This window comes from Sitodiplosis mosellana, unplaced genomic scaffold (genome assembly GCF_009176505.1).
Source record: "Sitodiplosis mosellana isolate CC-2019 unplaced genomic scaffold, AAFC_SMos_1.0 Smas_scaffold_38, whole genome shotgun sequence".
Taxonomy (NCBI): Eukaryota; Metazoa; Arthropoda; class Insecta; order Diptera; family Cecidomyiidae; genus Sitodiplosis; species Sitodiplosis mosellana.
In genome coordinates this window covers 2,553,236-2,572,900 of record NW_022595280.1, presented here as the reverse complement: position 1 = coordinate 2,572,900, position 19,665 = coordinate 2,553,236, and the positions used below count along the sequence as shown (strand labels likewise).

The window sequence follows — 19,665 nt, the reverse complement described above, 5'->3', positions numbered from 1 at the left end:
CTGGTTAACATTTCTGGCTGAACAGTAAACGAGTGACAATCGTCTCATCGAGACACGCATTACATCGGTCGCAATCGATTCTCTCTCTTTCTTGTCTTTCCCAATCAAATTTACATGCATTTTTTTTTTCTCTGCAGTGTTCGACTTTTTGTTAGTTACTATTTTTGGTGTTGTTTTCTTTTCGCTTGTCAGGCGTATTGTCTGAAGTGTGTAGTTAATCGGCTATCGCAGAATATTGGATTCTTTTTCCCACAAATCATTGGCGCTGAAGATAAACACGTAAGTAAAACAATGTAACTTTTTCGCGAAACAGAAAAAAAAATATTTATTTTTTTGTGATTTAAGTGAATTCTTCGTTTCTCTAAAAAAAAAACCTGACTTCTATTTTATAATTGAACGAAAAAAAAAACTTTTCTCAAGGTGTGCACGGTTCCATGGGAAATATGGTCTTTTATTTATAGTTAGCTCATTTTGTTGGATAAAAAACATTGTTTGCAAATACGCGCGCCACGAACTAAAACGCATTTTCTTTACTCAAGTGACAACCTCAGCTAAATAACTCTCTGCATGACGATTTAAATTAAATAAATATTTGACAAAGTGCACAACAGAGACGGCTGAATGTGAGTCAAAACAACAAAACCGCGCTAACTTTTACGACAACATTCGCAACATCGTCTCTTTCGGTTAAATGAATTTTAGTGCGTTTTCTTTAAACGACGACCAGAATATTTTTTTCTGTTTTTGAACATGTCAATTTGGGCTTGGTGTTTGAAAATTGTGTTTTGACTTGTAGTTATTTGCAAAAATAATATTCAGTCATTGATTGAAATAGAAAAAAAAACAATCCAAATCTGAGTATTTACGTAAATTGCAGAAAAAAGCAATCGCATCAGCTGTTTTCACGTTCGGCATTCCAACTGAATCGACACTAAAATGGATGATGAATTCGCATTGTGCTGGAACAATTTTCAGGTTTGTTTTACGTTTTAATATTTGCGGCTTTTTCTATATAAAAATACATCGGTTGTTTGTTTAAATTTTTTGTAGTTGTGACATTTTATTTGATTTTTTAATCCTTTTTATTTTGATTTTTTACGAAACTTTCCGATTTTTCTTTCTAAATCCCAAACAAAAAACTATTCCGATCAAAAATTTGTTTTTTTTTTTAGAAAATTTAGCGCAAAATATTCTATTTTTGTTGAAATTAATTTAAAAAATTTCCATAATTTTTTTTTCGGACAATTTCAGGAAAATATTGCGTCCGGCTTCCAGAACCTGTTTGACCGGGGTGATTTGGTAGATGTTACCTTGGCTTGTGATGGAAAACTCTTGCAAGCACACAAAATTGTGCTGGCCATTTGCAGCCCATACTTTCAAGAAATGTTCATTACGAACCCGTGCCGCCATCCAATTAGTGAGTATCTTTTCTGATTCTCTCTATTGATTTATTTCGTTGTGAAGGTTTCAATTGAATCTCTTTAATAGATATTTGGTCTATGTTCAGAACATAAAAAGCATTTGAAATTCCAAGATCCACACGGGACTATTTGTGAATAATATTTTCATTCTCTACGAAAATAATTGCAAACATGTAAAAAATCAAATCAGATTAAAGTTCAGAGGTCATTTGAAGTTCAGAGGTGTGTAAAATCAATGGATGTAAACATCTGTTTTACAAATGCATGAATCACATTGAATTGTTTCATCGAAGCGCCGACAAAACAGAAAAGCCAATATTTCTAATACGCTATTAGTTCGAACCGCCAAAACAAACTGACAAACTTTTTTTTTACATTAAAAGTTGATTGATGATTGAAAATAGCTATTGATGTCGTTTAAAAAATCATCTGAATAATTAATAGCTTCTTCCCCAACAAAGACATAATTATACAAGTCATTTCATAAATTGTCTCGTTACATAAACTATCACCGGTAAAAATGAATGGCCAGAAGTCGAAATTGATACGTTCGTAAATAGTGGGAGAAAAACTAAGAAAAAGTATAAAAATCGATTGAGAATTAAGAACACGAGGGAAAATGTGAAGCAATGTAAAGTTATCCAAATGGTGTCCCCAGTCATTATCGAATATCAACCCTCAATTAAATCATCAAACAAAATTGATGAAAATTCAAAAAAAAAAGTTCTTGAAATCAAAAATCGTCTCCAAAAAAAATCGTTATTTTATGAAAAGACAGCCTCCCCTGTGATATTATTTCTCGTTTCGGTCGAGGAGACAGTGAAAATCAGATTGCGAGTAAGTTTTCACTCGTATGTACAAAATAATATATAGATCATTCGTTGTGTGCATGACTAACGAGAGAACTTCGATCCAGCGCGTTCGTTCATTACAAGAGCGCGCATAGATACTTTTTTTTTCAATATTCATATCTTCTTCTCCTTCGAAAGTTCGTATATTCTCTTTATCATTATTTGTGACTTGTGTTGTTGTTGTGCTTGTGAGTTTTGAGTGGAGCACCTTTAACCCCGTCGTTGATATCAAGGAGAATTTATCTTTTCGTTTCAGTTTCTGTCTGGCTCAAAGTCATTTACGACTGCTCAGAAAAATAAATCACACAAAAGCCAATCGAATGAACAATATTTCATTTTTGTTTTGTTTTTGTCGAAATGGAGATGGAGATATTTAGCTGAACTGTTTTTTTTTCTAATTAAAACACTGATAAGTAATAGAACGAAACAAGAAAATGAAGGAAACAAATGTCAAGCATCTATCGAACCAAATTCCTTGGAGTATCGACGAGACAAAATAATACGGTCAAGAAAAATGAAAAACAAAACACCAAATTTTGTCTTCTTGTGATATTTTATCAAAAAAAAAAAACGAAAAAAAAAATCGAAAAACACGAGAGAATAAATGTGCGCGCACTAATCAAATACTGTTGCTTGTTTTGTTGACGTTGTGATCGGGCATGAATCTTGTGTGTCATCGATGCCCTTAAAACGTTTCTAATACACAGAGTCATGATATAAGAATACGAGGAGCACACTCGTTGCGAGTGAACTATCATCAAATTCGTTTATCAATTTTTATGTTTTGCATTAACGTATGTCCTTTCTCTGTCACGCTGCCGTAAACAGTCAATGTGCTTTAGTCGGCCGTTTATTTCTCATTCTGATGAGCCGCTGCTACTGCTTCGTTCGCGACACTTTTCTTTGATTTTTATTTAGCTTCACAGTGCTTATCACTGCGTTTGCTTGCTTTTGCTTCAATATGCTGTTGCGGACAACTTTTCTGTTGTGATCCGATGATGATACAATCGACAGCTAAAAAAACAAAACGCTTTATAATTGTATGTATAAAAGGAGAAGAGCCGATAGGGAAATAAGAGATCATTCATGTAAAATAAACTAATGACATTTTGAACTTTGGTTCAGCAAAAAAAAACACTACACACATATTCGATATTTTTCATCGTTGTTGTACTTTTTTTTTGCTTGATTCGTCAAAGTTTCTCTCCTGCTCTTTATCTCTCTCTCCCTCCCTCTCTCTATCTCCGCTTATTTTTTGTTTGTTTGCTTCTCTTGACTCTGCATAAAATTGTGTTCTTCTCCGATGGTGTGAGCGCGTGTATGTGTCTATTTGCGTTAAAGACAATTTTTCCTTCGTCTTAATTGTATTCAGTGGATGATTTTTGTTGCCACATATATGGGCTGATATCAGTCTCGATGCTTTGCGTTCTCTCATCTATCCTTCGGTTTTGAACCTGTTATCTGCATATTTTCTATACTTATCGATGCTCATCGAATCTTCCATTATTATGACTTATGAACTCAAATTGGAATTATACACATCGATACAGCAGATGGCACATCGCACTTATTTGCATTTCAAGGCTAAATATAACTAGTTAAAGAATTTTTTTCATTCCTGTACAAATGGTTACAATTCACCAAAATGCCGTTCAGCGTTGTCAGACATACCAAAGGGAAACCGTTGTTGAGAAAGCAGCAAGTGTACTGAAGAATTTTATCCCTGTGACCGTATTTAATAATTTTATACGAATATTCATAAATGAGTTTTGTTCATTTCTGTCTGCACGCTCTATCGATTTGCATGTACGTAAGAAATGACGCCAAATGGATTTGGGGCCATCGTGACCCCGTTGTAACACCATATGACATGAATTCCATCAATGATAAACCGATAATTTTCCCTCGATCGAAATCATTCCATGTGGTTGCGATGTGACGTTTATTGTTGTTATTCAAATAGTTACGTTTTGAAATGCAACAGATCAAAATGTTATCGCATTTTGGGTGAATAAATGTGTATCTTCTTCGTTTATTTTCTCTTTCTCGCGTTCGGCATACGTTCGACGTCTTCGTTTTTTTTCCCTTGTTCAATATATGATAACCTCCGATGCTTAGATCAACAGTAAATTGTACGACACAGGCAAGCGATCGAAACATATTTTTCCATTGGGGATATCGTTACGGAATGAGCTCAGTGAATTTATCAGAAAAACATCAGACAAGCACAATGTTCAAAGTTCGACGATGATAACACAACGTGTAACAGCTTAAAGATGTATCGATCTTAAAATTTTGTTTAAGTAAAATAACAAATCTCATCGAGCGCACAGTGATAAAGACAAACGATAAAATGAAGCGCAACGAAAATTCATTGCCCTGACCAAGTGAACGGGATATATTTTTTTTCCTTTGGTGAAAAAAATGTAGGAAACTCTATAGTTTTGAAAAGTCGTAAAAATGAATCTGATTCACAAGAAAGTGTACGGATTATTAATGCGGTTCAACGAAAGTCATTGAATCGACTCGAATAAAAGCGTACAAATAGATATAGATATTTATATATAGCCAGAGGAAGAGGGAAAGAGAGAGAGAGAGAGAGAGTGGAACGAGGGAAAAAATTATCATGAACTGAACATGCGTTAAGTAAATAATTTCGATGTCGTTTTCGACGCGAACCATAAAAATTCATCACCGACTATCTACCGTTGTACGCGCGCTGGCTACTAGCAACAAGTTCACACTTGATTTTGATATATTGTTTTCGTTTATATTATTGACGTCTTGAGGCAGACGGGCAGGCAAGCGCTCACACACCGATATCACGCGACAACAAATACTTTATTAGATATCGATAAACCCGTAGCCGATATTGAATTTGGACTTGGGCTCAAGCATAACGGTTTGTCTTCTCTCATTCTCCTCGATCGTCGTCGTTGCCGGTTGTTGTTATTGCCTCTCCCTCTCTCCCCATACACGTTGTTTAACGTCACATTTTTTGTGGAAATCGCTCTTGTGCGAGTTTGTATTGTTTTCCAACGGGAGCCATATATTTTGTAAAGGAATGTATTTCATTTTCGTTATAGATAATTAATCATTTAAGGTAATAAGATATTTATCATTTCTATGGGTTTCTCGTTAAAACTGTTTGCTGTGTGTGTGTTCTTTTTTCATTCGGCAAGTGTCAATAACAAATAAAGTCATAAACCACCGTTTTAAGAGAGAGAAAAAGAGAGAGAGAGAGAGAGAGAGAGAGAGAGAGAGAGAGAGAGAATGAACGAATGTGATAAATGATAATAAATTACAGAAAAACGCACAATCCACCAAATGTGAATTGCTTCAAAATATACACACCAGCCGATAGGTCGTACATTTAGAGATTTTTATGCCCTTTTCAAAGTGCTTATCAATCCAATTCGAAATTTCATAACAGTCGAAATACAGCCGCAACATACCGCTCCACTTTTTTCCTTTTCTTTCGATTTTATCAAAAACTATTAAAAGATTTGATTTTTTTTTTCGTCAATTCGAAAACTATCGGATTTTTTCACATTTACAAATTCTCTAACTTTGGTTGCGTTAAAAGAATCAATGGAAAAATTCAGTTTCTCCTTTTCTTTCCCAAATAAATGAACAAATGCTAAAAATTGACTCAACTGATAACTCTTTGCTCGCGTATTTACATATATGTATCACAAATTTATTGGTATTTTTTATATCATCCTTCACTTGTTTACTCCGAGATCAGTTTTGTTTTTTTTTGCGTCAACCTCTCTCGTCGACTTTCTTCTTCGGATTTTTTTTTTAGATGCGAACAGTATTGATATGGACACGATCGTAAATCATGTGCCAATATATCGTGTTTACGACAATTTCATTCAATTTGTTCCATTGTTTCCATCTTCACATTTTCGATAATAACCATATCATATATGACATTCTCGTATCTGCTTAAAAACCACTCATTCCGTTCAATCGATGGAATGATTTCAATGACATATATAAATATTTGGCGCGCGTGTGTAGATCAAAATTGAATTGTCAAAAGTAAAATAGAAAATGCCGCATCGAAAGAAGATTTCATGTTGGTTCCTTTTTTTATTTCCAATCCGATTCATTGAAGAAGAAGAAAAAAACGTCGATAGAAGGAATTTGAACCTGAAAAGGTCAAACTTTTTTTTCCCGAACACGTGATGAAAGTAACACCAGAAGAGATATTCTCGCATCGTTCAATTATCGGGAAAAAATCGGAAATCGTTTGTTTGTTTTTTTCTCTCACTCATCTTTATCCCTTATCAGTAATAACTCAGTTGAGCGTGTATGTTTTTTTTCTTTCCGAAAAATGTATGATCATTCGTTTTTCTAATGGAGAAACGAAAAATCTGTGTTAGAGTAGCGAAAATCGGATTGTTGCGATTCGCTTCATAGAAAATACTATAAGCTTATATTTCGCTCTGCTTGTCCATTTTGCAACTAAATGTGTTGTTCTTTTCTTTAATCGTTCTGTTTCCAATTTTTGACTCTAATTTTTGATATTATCGAAATGTGTTCTCATGTTGTACTTTTGTTTCCCAAGAATTCCGTTTCCAATCTCCAAAAATACCAAACACATTGAACATGATGGGCAACACCTCAAATGATATCGCCCTGATAAATAAACAGCTCAACAACTTGCCGTTTGTTTAAAAGATCCGAATTTCATTTGTCGTTGTACCCTTGAAAGTGTGTGACCGACGTTGAGTTGCGTTGGCTTATCACAACGGAATTCGTACATAAACATTTGCATCAAATGTTGCATGCACATTACAAATAATCGTGTGGTGGATGTGTGAAAGAGCCAAATATCACGAACATGTTGATCTTGTGCATCGCTGTGCTAGGCAAGCTCACATAAATGTGATAATAAAAAATTATTCTGCTTATTTGCCATTTGAACGTAATCATAAAATTCTATTGTACAATTGTATCACAGCAAATCCGAACGATAAGAGAGAGAGAGAGAGCGAGAGAGAGAGAGAGAGAGTGAACCAAGTCAAATAGTGCATACCGCATTCGTATCGTGTCGCTTTAACGCACCATAAATATATATTATGCGTTGGACTTTCGTACATTTCAACTTTCTTACGACACACAATAAAGTCAATGCGAAAAGTCGGTAGAATGTGAAAGGTTACACAATGCTCTCTTTCTATGGACATACTGAGCATATGAAAGACAATGTCGCCTGCGAATGTTCTACGATAAAATGTTATTGTTTCAAATTAATTTTATCGACAAGAAATAGTATACTCTACTAATAGTCAAGTAGGAGGAAGAATAGATACATACTAGATATTAGTTTTAACTGAAGTACCAAAAGGTCTGTATTCGCAGGCAATTTTTTGTGTATATGCAAATTAAGAGTGTGCCCTAAGTCCATCTAAAAAAATACAATTTCCTGGTTTCTCATTAAAATCGAATTCCTTGCTCATACGCATTACAAATTATGTACATTGATTTCGTAAACTAATTACCACATTCCATATCTATTTCTAGTCATTTTGAAAGATGTGCCATGCACGGTGATGACAGAGCTGCTTCAATTCATGTACCAAGGCGTGGTGAATGTCAAACACACCGAATTGAATTCGTTTATGAAAATTGCACAGCAGCTTCAGATCAAAGGGCTTCACACATCATCGAAGCAAGAGGTGCACCAAAGTCAATCACATCATCATGCACAGAAATCACCATCCAGCCCGGTCGGCAGTTACAGTTCGAAAAGTGCAATTGACAACTACTCGAATGCATTCCACTCGAGTTCATTGATTGGACAAAAACGTGCAGCGCTCGACTATAGCAGTGGCCATAGTGAAAGTGCAACATCGAAAAAACATTTGAAACGATCATCGGATAGCGTTGACAATGACATTAGCGCCGAATCCATGGAAAATCTGAGCTCCGAAGATGGTTTTCCCATTCCACAAATTTCAATGATCGAATCCGGACGATTCGATTTGTCCAATGTGAAACGAGAAAGCGGTGAATCGCCCAGTAGCAATAGAAATCTCGCGGCACCATACAACTTCGAATATAGCCGTGAGTAACTGGAGACTTCTACATCAATCTTGAACTGGAATTCAGTTTCAATGCGGAATTTAATGTTGTTTTTGCATATATTTTTTTCAAGGTTTGGCAAATGCTGGAAGCAGCACGGGCGCAGGAAGCAGCTCATCATCAGCCATTAACGCCAACCACATGGATATTCCAACCGGTAAGTCTTATCATTTATATTCAAATCTTCATCTGCACATCTTTCCAATTTATATTTTCACAAACTTTGTGTTTTTTTACCGCTAGTTTTTTTTTCTTTGTTTGAAACTTTACTTGTATCTAACCACAAATAACACGTTTGCACTACTTTATTTCAAACACTCATTTCAATTGACTTTGATATGTTTTTAACGCTATTTTTTAAAACAATTGTGATTCGACCTAATATTTGATTATGTTTTTTTAATTCTTGAAATCTTTATGAATATTGAACTAAAAACTGATGGACATACATTGAATATTAAGATGTTTTTTTTAAGTGTTTTTTCTGTTGCAAGTTATAAATTTTTATTTTTTTTTCAAGAGTGGAAATTGATATGATCGAAAATACGACTGATGTTCAACAAATTTTCCTTATTTTTAATTCGAAATAACAAAATTTTCCATTTTTCTTCTGTTGCTCAACCGTGTTTTTTTCTTTTTGCCAATTCTTTGATCATTTGGAATATGAAATACAAGTGAGCCGCGATTGTTTCAACAATTTTGATGCTATGTTAGTCCTTACAGTCCCAACCGAGTTGTATGAAAAGTTTCCATTACCGGGAATCGAAACAATCGAGGCTCGAAAACGTCCTATTTTCGATCGTATTGAATCCTCTACTCATCACTGTTATGTAACGCATTCAATGTAAAATTACTTAAATTTTCTGTTATTTTTCTAATTATAATTCGATTAAACAAAATTGTTATGTATTTTATGTAAGGTTGAGGCTTTTCTTTATTTATTTTTTCCCTTCTTCACAAAACTGCACAAAATCGATTCGTGTGAAAAATGCTATTTTGTACCATAAAATCCCGTGTCATTCTTCTGTTAACCTCACCCGATCGTTCTGACAGCACATGCACACACTCGCTCACTCACTCTTTTGTTAAATTTTCTGTTCGAATAATAGATTTTCTTTTCTGTCACTCTAAATTCAATGTTCATTTCGTTCTTAAAGTGGCTTACCTTGTAGATTGCAACCAATGCTTTTGCGAGTATTCGTTTGGTTGAATGCAATAGCAAATCGATTAAAAGTGTTATTATTGTCTTTCTCTCTCTCTCTTTCTCCTTCTCTCCTGATGTTGCTGCTTCCCGTCCGCATTAGGTGGAAATATAACGATGCTTTCGTCGACATCGTTATTGCATGGCAATTGCATTTTCAATCGCAATAATACAGTTGCTACTCAGCAAGGCATGAAAACCTATTGGTTGTGCAAATCGTATCGAATAACAATGTGCAGAGCACGGTGTATAACGCATCAGAGCCGTGTAATATCGGCCACTGGAATGCATAACCATCAACCGCATATGAAAGGATCTTATCAAAATTCGGAGTTCGTTCAAAATGGTAGTGCAACGAATGTGTCGAATAATGGCCACAGTATATCGGTTTCAATGAGATTGCCGTTCGTGATTCCTGCAACAGTCTCTTCAACACCAGCCACTGAGAATCAATCTTCAGCTCAAACAAATATCCTATTACCAGTGACGTCACAGCATCAGGATGTGTCGAATCATATGGTCGGTGAGACTCAATCGCAAGAACCGAATCATACACATGTTCACCACCATTTGCCACCAGTGAGCCAATCTCAACATCATCATAGTGAACATATGCCACAGTCATCAACCTCTTCGTCTTTACTGCAAAATATGATGCAAAACGCGATGTCCCACAATAATTTGATGAATATAACGAATATGGTGCCCATTCTGAATCCAATGCAAAGCCATACACATTTGACACATATGCATAGTTCGCAACTATCGAATGAATTACACCCGACGCCTAGTCAAGGCCATGAAAATAGCCAGAATTTGCACAGTCCAGATTCGCCGCGAAATTCTATGCATCATGCTCAGCTTGTTAGAGCGCACATGTCGGTTGATGCTAACCGAATGCCACCGAATCACTCACAATCGGGCAGCTCAATGCACACACATCAACAACATCACCATCATCATCGGGCGACGCAATCCAGTGAAAGCAACGACCACGCCGTTAGACTGTCACCTCCCAATGATACACAACTTCAACAAGACCAAATCACTCCCGATTCCAATCCGGCCGTTCATCTTTCACTCGGAAGTGACATGAACAATTCACAGTCTTTTAAACTTGAACATATTTAGTTTACTTCCAGGAAATAAGCGTGAAAAATAGAAAAAAAAACTATCTTCAAGTAGAATGGAACTCATTTAGAATGTAAAAATATCCGTCTAGAGAATGTTTGCTATACATCGTTACCATTCGTTAGAGTCAAGTGATTTGAATATGTTATAAAATAATTTCTAAAGTAGAATGGGACATTATTTTGTTATGTAATTTATTTAGATCGTTCGAGAAATCGATCATTATGAGCCAGTAGATTTTAAGACTTCTTTTGATTGGGATACACAGTTTCAAACTCGATCTACTTTAATTTTAAATATATAATACATCAATTTGATTTGGTCGAAATAATCAACGATTATTTTAAATGAAATGAGTTTTTCTTCTCGTTGTTTTTATCATTATCATCAATTATCTTGTAGACGTTCCCGTGGGAACATAAAATTAAGTCCTATTTTGACAGTTGAGTTGAAAAATCGAAGGGAAATCATTAAGACGTTTCTAGGATCATTTGACTGATGCCAATATCTAGCAACTGCATGAAATTACATCATCAAAACCGTTTTTTTTAAATATTGAGTTACTCATTGAATTTTCTCTATGTTTAGTTACCCCGGGTGAGAAGTGGTGCCATGGCAAACTAGAATTCATGCTTAGCCAACGTGGCAAACCGCTTTTGGTTCACGACGGACACTCATTCGGCATTCAATACATTCGTAAGGACAAGAAATACTGGTGAGTAAAGAGAAAAGAAATCATGTCCAAAATGTTAAAAAATTTTGTTGGAAAATAAAACTACAACTATTGAAATCATGTAATTCCCATTTCCAATGTTGTAGGCAATGCAATTTGTCTCGAAAATTCAACTGCAAAGCTCGTGTGACAACGACTGACACCGGCGAAATCATTGTAACAAACAACGAACACTGTCACACGGAGATTCGCCAACATTTGAAAAAAGAATACAAGAACAAATTGATGTTAAACGCTCTCAGCCACTTTAATCATCACCTACACAGCAGCGCTCTATCCGGAAATGGACCAACGGAAAGTGGAAATATCAACAACAACAATAACAACAACAGCAGCAACAATAATAATAATAATAACGAAAATGCACGTGCTCGGTCTTCATCCCCGCAAATCAGTTCAAATGGTAGCTGGAACTTGAAGAAAGAATCGAACTAAACTGAATTCGGGAACCCATCGAAACGGGATTGAGTCAAGTACAAAAACTATGATACTCCAAAAATGTAAGACAATAAGAAGTTAAAGGATTCGAGCCAAACACTCATATTGACCAAACGATTTATTTGAATGAAAAATAGGATTAATCCGAATAAATTAGTTTCCATGTTGATTTTAGTAGAGTTATTTACTTTATCAGAAGTAGTTTTTTTCTAAGTTTTTTTTCTTCGTTGTTAAAAAAAATGTTAATTTGTAACCAATCCAAAGATTCATGCAGCTAACAAACCAAATGAATAATTATAGAGAAAATTGTTATCAACTGAGTATAAAAAATGAATTTGAATGCTTTGCACAATTTATTCGATACACTTTCTTATACAATTTTTGTTTTGTTTAAATAACTAATCATAAATATAATAAAAGAATTAACTAACGGAATAAGTAGAAGTAGTTTTACTGAACGAATAGCCAAAAAGAAATTCACAGGTCAATGACATCTCAACTTATTTTTAGGAAATTATCGCCATTCGAACAGTTGCCTTAATTGTGCGTGTCAATGTTAAAATGTAGAATCGTGACAAATACACCAAATATAGCTGATAAGACTTTAAAAAAATGACGGCAGCCACAAAATCGTTGTGCTCCTTTTTTACATAGCTAATTTTTTTTTATAAACATGTTATTATTCGTAGTTGAGTATAGAAAATAAACGTTTTTTTTTTCAATAGAAAATGATGTTTTTCTTGTAAATGCTTTGAATTTGGTAAAAAGTCAGGAACACCGCTTTATCATGCAATAAAATATCATTTTGAATTGATCGAGTAACGATTGAATTTAAATGCAAGTTACGATGGGGTTGTATCCGATGAAATTGATAAGATTTCCAATGAGTCGCCGGATTTCGTGCTATCGGAGGAGGACACTGATGTGCTACCCGATTTATCGCATATTTTCGATGAATTGATGTCGTCGGTTGACATTGTGGCACTGTATTCGGACGATATTTCGCTGGACTGAGTTGTGCTTCCAACGGATACGACGCTTATATTTTGTGAAATTATAATTTCATCCTCGGCAAATTTTTCGTAAGAATCGCCGCTTCCATCTGATGAGGGTGTGTTGCCGTTTGTTTGTTTGGCGCCATTCGATGGTTCCGATACTTCTGAACTTGTTGACGGAGCGAGGTCACTTGTACTATTTTCAACTGATACCCCTCTTATCGAAAGCACTTCCACGCCAGATGGCTGAATTTGTGCCATTTTATTGCTCTCTAAAATGTATTTCATTTGCTGATTGGCCAAATCAAGTGCCTTGCTCACATTCACATCTCGTGGATCTGATTCTAAAAAGGGCTGAACACGCAGAACTGGCTCGGGAGTTGAGGAGTTTATATCGGCTGCCACTCGCGACCAAACAGTCGGGTTTACCACATATTTGAATACCGATTGGATTATGGTCACCAACAGGTCTTTCATAAAGTAAACTATCACGGCCGTTATCAGTACGCCGTTTGTTGCTATGAATGAAACATAAAAGTTATTCATTATTTTAAATCATCATTGAAGCAGGAAATTGACTACCAAATAAATAAAAACCAAGATCAACTCACTGCTGATTGTCTGCACCAATTCGGCGATCGTCATGAAGAATATCTTTAGTTGTTTCATCAGAATGCCGGTGTAAAATTCATGGAATAGATCAACGACACCGCATTGTGTTTTGTGTGCACTTTGCTTGCTATGTTTTTAGAATAAATACACAAAGGGAAAGGAAAGTGTTGAAAAAAATATTTTTTCTACAATTCTAGTGTCTAGACAATTAAATTAGTTTATCTTAACAAATGAAGCTGTTGATCATCAAATGAAAACTTACTCGAGAAAATCACGGCATGCGGATCGACTGTCTTTTCCTAGAAGCCAATCGTACCAGTTCATCTTCGTGGGGCTTGAGCATGGATTTTTCTCTTTGCCATAAATAAAATCGACTGCTTCGTTCAATTCGATTCGCTGCAAGTAAATTTAAAATAAAAATATTTCATTCACTTGGTACACCTTATGGTATAAACAGACACAATTGTGTCCATATCGCTTGTTTGAATAAAACTCCGAACAAATCGGTATTTTCAAAATGAATAAATACTTACACGGTGACATTCGTAGTCTAAATACTCATAAAGGCAATAAATAAGCACGAACAGCAGGAAAATCAAATAGTTGATACCATAACGACGACAAAAGATATAGCTCAAGATCATAACCACAAAATTGATGAGAATGGGTCGACTTCGCGGTAATGCATTGAAATTGATCTCCGAGAATGATGGGATATCTTGTAGAGAAGGCAGTGATGGCATATGTTCCCAAATTGTGGACGCAACATCAACTGTGTACTCTTTCACCAGTTGCACGGTGCCAAATTCGGTCTGAGCCAGAACTTCTGACACCAAACCATCGATATCGATCGGATTATTGGATTTTTTCAATTTTTCTAGCTGCTCTTTGGTGATATGGATGTGAACGGTACGATACAGGTAGTTTGTTGACTCATCGAACTAAAAATAGATTTGACATTTGAAATACATGAATTTGGCACTTTTTCAATGAGTTTTTTTTTTCATTTTGGTACTTTTTCAATCAGGTGCTACTTCGAAAAAAGGTAATTCAAATGAGTTGAAAAAGAAATTGAAATATTTTGAATCAATTAAATCAAAACATACCCGAAATTCGCTTGGATTAAACAGGCTATTAACTAGTCGTAAATATTCCGATTTAGCTGAATTTTCGCATGGTTTGCCTGTTTGCGTTTGTGGACACAGTTTGTTGAGTGGATCTTTTTCAACGGTCCAATCGTGTGGATCGACCCATTCGGGATTTAAATACTCTGTATTCCGACACCTAACCGCCGTTGCGATAGTCATAAGCAGTAAAGACACTTGAAATTGAAAAATAAGACAATTTTCAGTTTGTGCAATATATACAAATGACTCAATGTGTTTACCTGTGATAAAATCTAAAACCCGTAACATTATGTCAATTTTAACAATTTCTTAAGCTAACAAAAAAATCTAACATATCAAAAATTGCAAGGTTTAAATTATAAACGTTTATCCGATGTGTGTTTTGGTTGAATTAAAAACGTGATGCAATTTTTGTAAGAATGATGTTAATTTTGGGAGATTCTGTAGAAGTACTGAGACAGAGACATACGGTGAACTGTCAAAACTTATTTGTGTTTGGAAAACATCAGATGTTCGGATAGAGTGCGTGGTCATCGGGCAACACTACGATTCGACTGCAATAAAAATTCACTTTCAACATTACATCAAGTGTCAAATTTTTTGGTCGGAGGAAGAGAAGGAAAAAAAAGAAGAACTTGCATTGTACAAACCAACAGAGAGACTGGAACAGCATTTTTTTGGTGCGATTTGATGATATTTGCTGCAACACAGCATTGGTTTTATTGGACAAATTAGACAAAAACAATGTCCGCACGAAAAGTTGTGATTCCATCTGGAATGGAAAGTGAAGTAAATGAAAAAAATCAAATATTCACAGATTTGTACATGGTGATTTGTGTTTGTGATGTTGTTGTGTTTTTCTTCCTCTTCTTCTTCTTCAAAATAGGAGGACAGTGATGAATATGAATTCCATTTCGGGGCATCAATGCAAAACAACATAAAAAAGACCACGGAAAATCTCAAGATGAAAATTGTGCCCGACATCACGGAAAACGCTGCGCTCAACGGTTCGTCGTTTGATGCAAGTTTAACGAGTGATGCGGTCGATTATATGAATCGTTTACGACAAACTTGGGTATCATGTAGGTGTTTGAACCAAAAAATAATAATCATTTTTTTTGGCAAACATTGAATTTGATTACATTTTGATTTGGTATTTTTCAGATAAAAAGGGTGTAATTACTAGCAATTTTCTAAAGCAATTCTTCATAACACGTGCAAATCCATTTGTTGACGGTCTGAAATTGTACGCCAATTGCCAAACGGGAAATACCGTTAAGTCAAATACATTGGCCTACATTGGTAAGTTATTGCACACGTGCTTTTCATAACCTGATTCAACATGAATCTCGTTCAATTCAATTGCAGTGGTCGAGGAATTGCACAAATTCAAGCACGAAAATCAAATCGATGCGAACGTATATTTGGATCGCAACTTGAAGATGGTCGCGTTCAGTTTTGCACGACAAAGCAACCATCCGACTTTTATCAAAATGATGGTCACCATTTATGAATTGCCACGCGAAAAGGATATGTTCGTCAGTAAAATTCGCGATATTATCTTCGAACACAACTACAAAGATGTAATGACAAATTGAAAATTATTCAGAACATTCGATACATTCGATTATATTGTATTTTTGTGATTCTATAGGCATGTCAGTTAGCACACGATCTGGAAATGCACGATGCGTTTACGATTTTTGACTTTGTATTCCCCTTGGTGCTACAAGACAAAATCAACACAGCCGAACCCTACTTGGAGGGGGCAAAATCATTGCAACTGCCACTCATCGAATTGCTCGATTCGCTACTCAACCGTTCTTCATCCATAGTCAACTTGTGTGATCCATATATTGCGTAAGTCGCCATTTTTCGCATGAAAATTCAACTTTTATGTTGTAATCGATTGGATTTGGAATCCAAAGTTTCATTCCATTACTAACAACTCTGAATTGCGCATTCGAACAGCAAATACGGCTATCGTGACCTTTGCGTACATCGCTTGCAACCGAAAACCTTGTCCAAACTAATTAAGCGACTAGCAAAACAATACAATTTACCCGATGACGTGATTCCGAATGTGACCAAAGGGAAGGTACGTGGCCAGCTACAATTTCTCATTCGGAAAAATTACTCCGAGAAAAGTTTGAGCAAAGAGGCATGGCGTGAAATGGTGCTGGAAATTGTACCAAAGACTGCGGAAAAAGATCTAAAGATTGAACTAATCGATGGTTGTTCGTACAACAATGACGTTCATGAAGCGGCTTATTGGGCCAGGTATGGACTAGCTCATGAGATTGATATTATTTTACCGAATTTTGAAATATCATTTTTTCCTTTTTCTGCATAGATATTACAATGTTCCGACACAAGAGCTACCGCTGTTGGTACAAGACCATATCAAAGAAAATCGTGATTCGGTTCGAAAGAACTTCAACAAAAAATGTGATCAAAATGATAATAAGCGAAATTCACCGAAACGGAATGAATGTCGTGCGGCGGACACGGCTCGATATTATCGTTTAAAATTAAGCCCATCACCAAATTTTATTACGTACGTCGATCGTCGCGATCGTTTCGATGAAATGCTGTGTTATTTGTCGCGTCAGCACTTGGTGGCATTTGATGCCGAATGGAAACCGATCCAAACGACAGGCAGCGAACTGGCATTAATTCAGTTGGCCACCGTCGAACGGATTTTCTTGATTGACGTGATTTCGACTGATATTACAGTCGATTGCTGGAATCGACTTGCCACACAAATTTTCAACAATTTGGAAATTTTGAAACTTGGTAAGCGAAAAATTGAGACAAATATATTGTTGAGTGGGAAAAGTGATGTTTGAATCCTTAGCCCAACAATATGCGCTATAAATGGAAAATATTCAGCAATGCATGCTCTAACGGCATCTATACGGTTTAGTTTGGAAGTATAAAAAATGCAGAAATGTCTGTAAGAAATGACATTTCAAACGTTATTCATGATTCAAGTCAGTGAACTTCCGATAGGGACAAAAGCAACTCTTAAAGGTTTTGGAATTGCTGAATATATTACCATTGCGCTTCATAGCGTTGCCTTAGCCATGGCAATAAATTGATTTTTTTTTCATTTTCAGCATATTCGCCCACGGCTGACTTGAAGCTGTTTCAGAAACTGATGCCGGCTTTCAGCAATTCGGTGCAAATGATGCAATCGTACTTAGACCTACAAGCACTTTGGCAGAAGCTTAAGCATACGCCGAACTTCAAGTTCCCATTTGAAGGTATAACTTCAAGCTATGATTTTCAGCTTCAAGTTGATTTTGACACCCTTCCATTTTCCTTTCTTCCATAGACTATGAGTCAGGTAGCGCCCTAACGAATCTCGTCCAGTTGTGCTTCGGCAAGCCGCTAGATAAGTCAAATCAGTTTTCAAACTGGAACAATCGCCCGTTGCGCGAAGAGCAAATCATGTATGCAGCCCTCGATGCATATTGTTTGATTGAAATCTATGAACGGATTCGATCCCAATACATGTCCATCAAGAATCCAATCATTGGGTTCGATGAATTTGTGCATGGGTTGTTGATCGAAAACAAGAACAAAACCAAAATCAGTGTGAATAAGCGAAATGCACAAGGTGGTGCTGGTGCTGGTGGTGCTGGTCCTGCAAACGGCAACAACATTCCGACCGGCAAGTCTCAATTGCGGCCAATATCAAACAACAAATATCAACAACCGCCGAAACCCCGTCCACACTATCGGAACCGATACGATGATGACAACGCACCAAAACAATCATTCTAACACCCATCCAAACATTGAACAACTCACAAATATTCAAGTCGTGAATAAACATAATCATTTATTTAAATAAAAAAAAAGAAAGTGAAGAAATAATCAGATTGGGTTTACATATTCCGCATTTATTGTTTTATTTTATTGTTGGCTTTGGAATTGCATTGCAATGAAAATGTGCGTAAAACAAAGTAATTAAAATCTATCCATTCAAGGTGGAGACGAGTTCATTGTTTTCTACCAATTCCTTAATGATGTCTAATCCACCGATGAGTTCACCAGCAACGTAAACCTGTGGATATGTTGGCCAGTCGGAGTACACTTTCAGTCCTTGTCGCACTTCTTCATCAGTCAAAATGTCAAATGTGTCGTAATTGACTTTTGTTTCATTGATAATTTGTATGAGCTGCTTGGAGAAACCACAACGCGGTGTGTTTCGGTCGCCTTTCATGAAAATCATAACCTTAGCACGGTTAATCAATGCTTTAAGCCGATCATTTAGATTTGTTTGTGAATCACCATCACCGGCACCAGCCGATGCATTTTTGTCGACAAATGATTTGCATTTGAGCGATAGAGAGGCAATATCGACACCGTCGATTCGATCAATTGCCATTCCACTGCGGATAAACAACACAGTTGGCACTGCTTCGATTTGATGCTTCAGTGACACATCGGATAATTCTTCGGCTGGTACATTGAGGAACTGAATTGCAGCTGAATACTCCGGTTTTTTACTCAAATCCGTCATTACATCCAAGATTTGTTTGCATTGCTCTGCCCAGTCAGCCGAGAACAAAACCACTGAGACCTTGTCTGACCTATGTTATCACAAAAACATAAAAATAAAAATAATAATAGAACACTACTTTGCAAACAACCCGTTTTTTGAATACTTACGCAATTAACTTTTGGTATTGTTCGGCAACATTCACTGAAACTATCGACATGTTGATTCAACAAAACCTTTGCTTATGGATGGAAATGTAAATTTTACTAATAAAATTGAATATTCAGTCAATAATCGACTAAATAAACGATAATTTGAACTAGACTAACCAAAGCTAATAAAAATGAACATTTAAGGTTAGAAAATGTCAATAACTTCAGCATTTATTGCAACTTCACGCTGTTCATTTTCGAAATTTCGAACTTCCATCGAACACTGGAATTGTAACATTCGAACGAATTTCGAGTGGTTCATTTGGATGGATTTCAAATAAGTAAAAGGCTGGAAATAGTTTTGAAAACACAAATATTGAAAGAAAAAAAGAAGTTAA

The 19,665-nt window shown here is 35.9% G+C and overlaps 4 protein-coding genes across 6 annotated transcripts; 2 read left to right on the top strand and 2 right to left on the bottom strand.

Moving 5' to 3' along the window:
• Window positions 1-19: 19 nt before the first annotated feature.
• On the top strand, window positions 20-12,309 carry LOC129569617 (protein abrupt-like). Of its 3 annotated transcripts, XM_055448658.1 has the most exons (7): window positions 20-279; window positions 878-975; window positions 1,252-1,417; window positions 7,808-8,350; window positions 8,442-8,525; window positions 11,289-11,415; window positions 11,520-12,309. In XM_055448658.1, the coding sequence occupies exons 2-7, from the start codon at window positions 937-939 to the stop codon at window positions 11,866-11,868; spliced, it is 1,308 nt and encodes a 435-aa protein (XP_055304633.1). In that variant the 5' UTR covers window positions 20-279; window positions 878-936; the 3' UTR covers window positions 11,869-12,309. The 3 variants fall into 3 exon arrangements, with proteins under 3 accessions (XP_055304633.1, XP_055304630.1, XP_055304631.1); XM_055448655.1 differs by lacking the exons at window positions 11,289-11,415; window positions 11,520-12,309 and adding an exon at window positions 9,673-11,048 and having other exon boundaries at window positions 238-279; XM_055448656.1 differs by lacking the exons at window positions 20-279; window positions 878-975; window positions 1,252-1,417; window positions 11,289-11,415; window positions 11,520-12,309 and adding exons at window positions 6,623-7,152; window positions 9,673-11,048.
• LOC129569618 (uncharacterized) lies at window positions 12,206-15,007 on the bottom strand. The gene is made up of 6 exons (XM_055448659.1): window positions 14,866-15,007; window positions 14,585-14,799; window positions 14,012-14,419; window positions 13,741-13,874; window positions 13,478-13,605; window positions 12,206-13,384 (listed from the first exon to the last, which is right to left on the bottom strand). Exons 1-6 carry the CDS (start codon window positions 14,891-14,893, stop codon window positions 12,714-12,716), a joined length of 1,584 nt encoding a protein of 527 aa, XP_055304634.1. The 5' UTR covers window positions 14,894-15,007; the 3' UTR covers window positions 12,206-12,713.
• Window positions 15,008-15,174: 167 nt separating this feature from the next.
• Window positions 15,175-18,487, top strand: LOC129569616 (exonuclease mut-7 homolog). Its single transcript, XM_055448654.1, has 9 exons — window positions 15,175-15,394; window positions 15,492-15,687; window positions 15,770-15,907; window positions 15,974-16,188; window positions 16,260-16,465; window positions 16,577-16,885; window positions 16,959-17,401; window positions 17,725-17,871; window positions 17,943-18,487. The coding sequence occupies exons 1-9, from the start codon at window positions 15,350-15,352 to the stop codon at window positions 18,392-18,394; spliced, it is 2,151 nt and encodes a 716-aa protein (XP_055304629.1). The 5' UTR covers window positions 15,175-15,349; the 3' UTR covers window positions 18,395-18,487.
• A 5-nt stretch (window positions 18,488-18,492) lies between these two features.
• LOC129569621 (glutaredoxin 3) lies at window positions 18,493-19,481 on the bottom strand. The gene is made up of 2 exons (XM_055448662.1): window positions 19,286-19,481; window positions 18,493-19,206 (listed from the first exon to the last, which is right to left on the bottom strand). Exons 1-2 carry the CDS (start codon window positions 19,333-19,335, stop codon window positions 18,588-18,590), a joined length of 669 nt encoding a protein of 222 aa, XP_055304637.1. The 5' UTR covers window positions 19,336-19,481; the 3' UTR covers window positions 18,493-18,587.
• Between the last annotated feature and the right edge of the window lie 184 nt (window positions 19,482-19,665).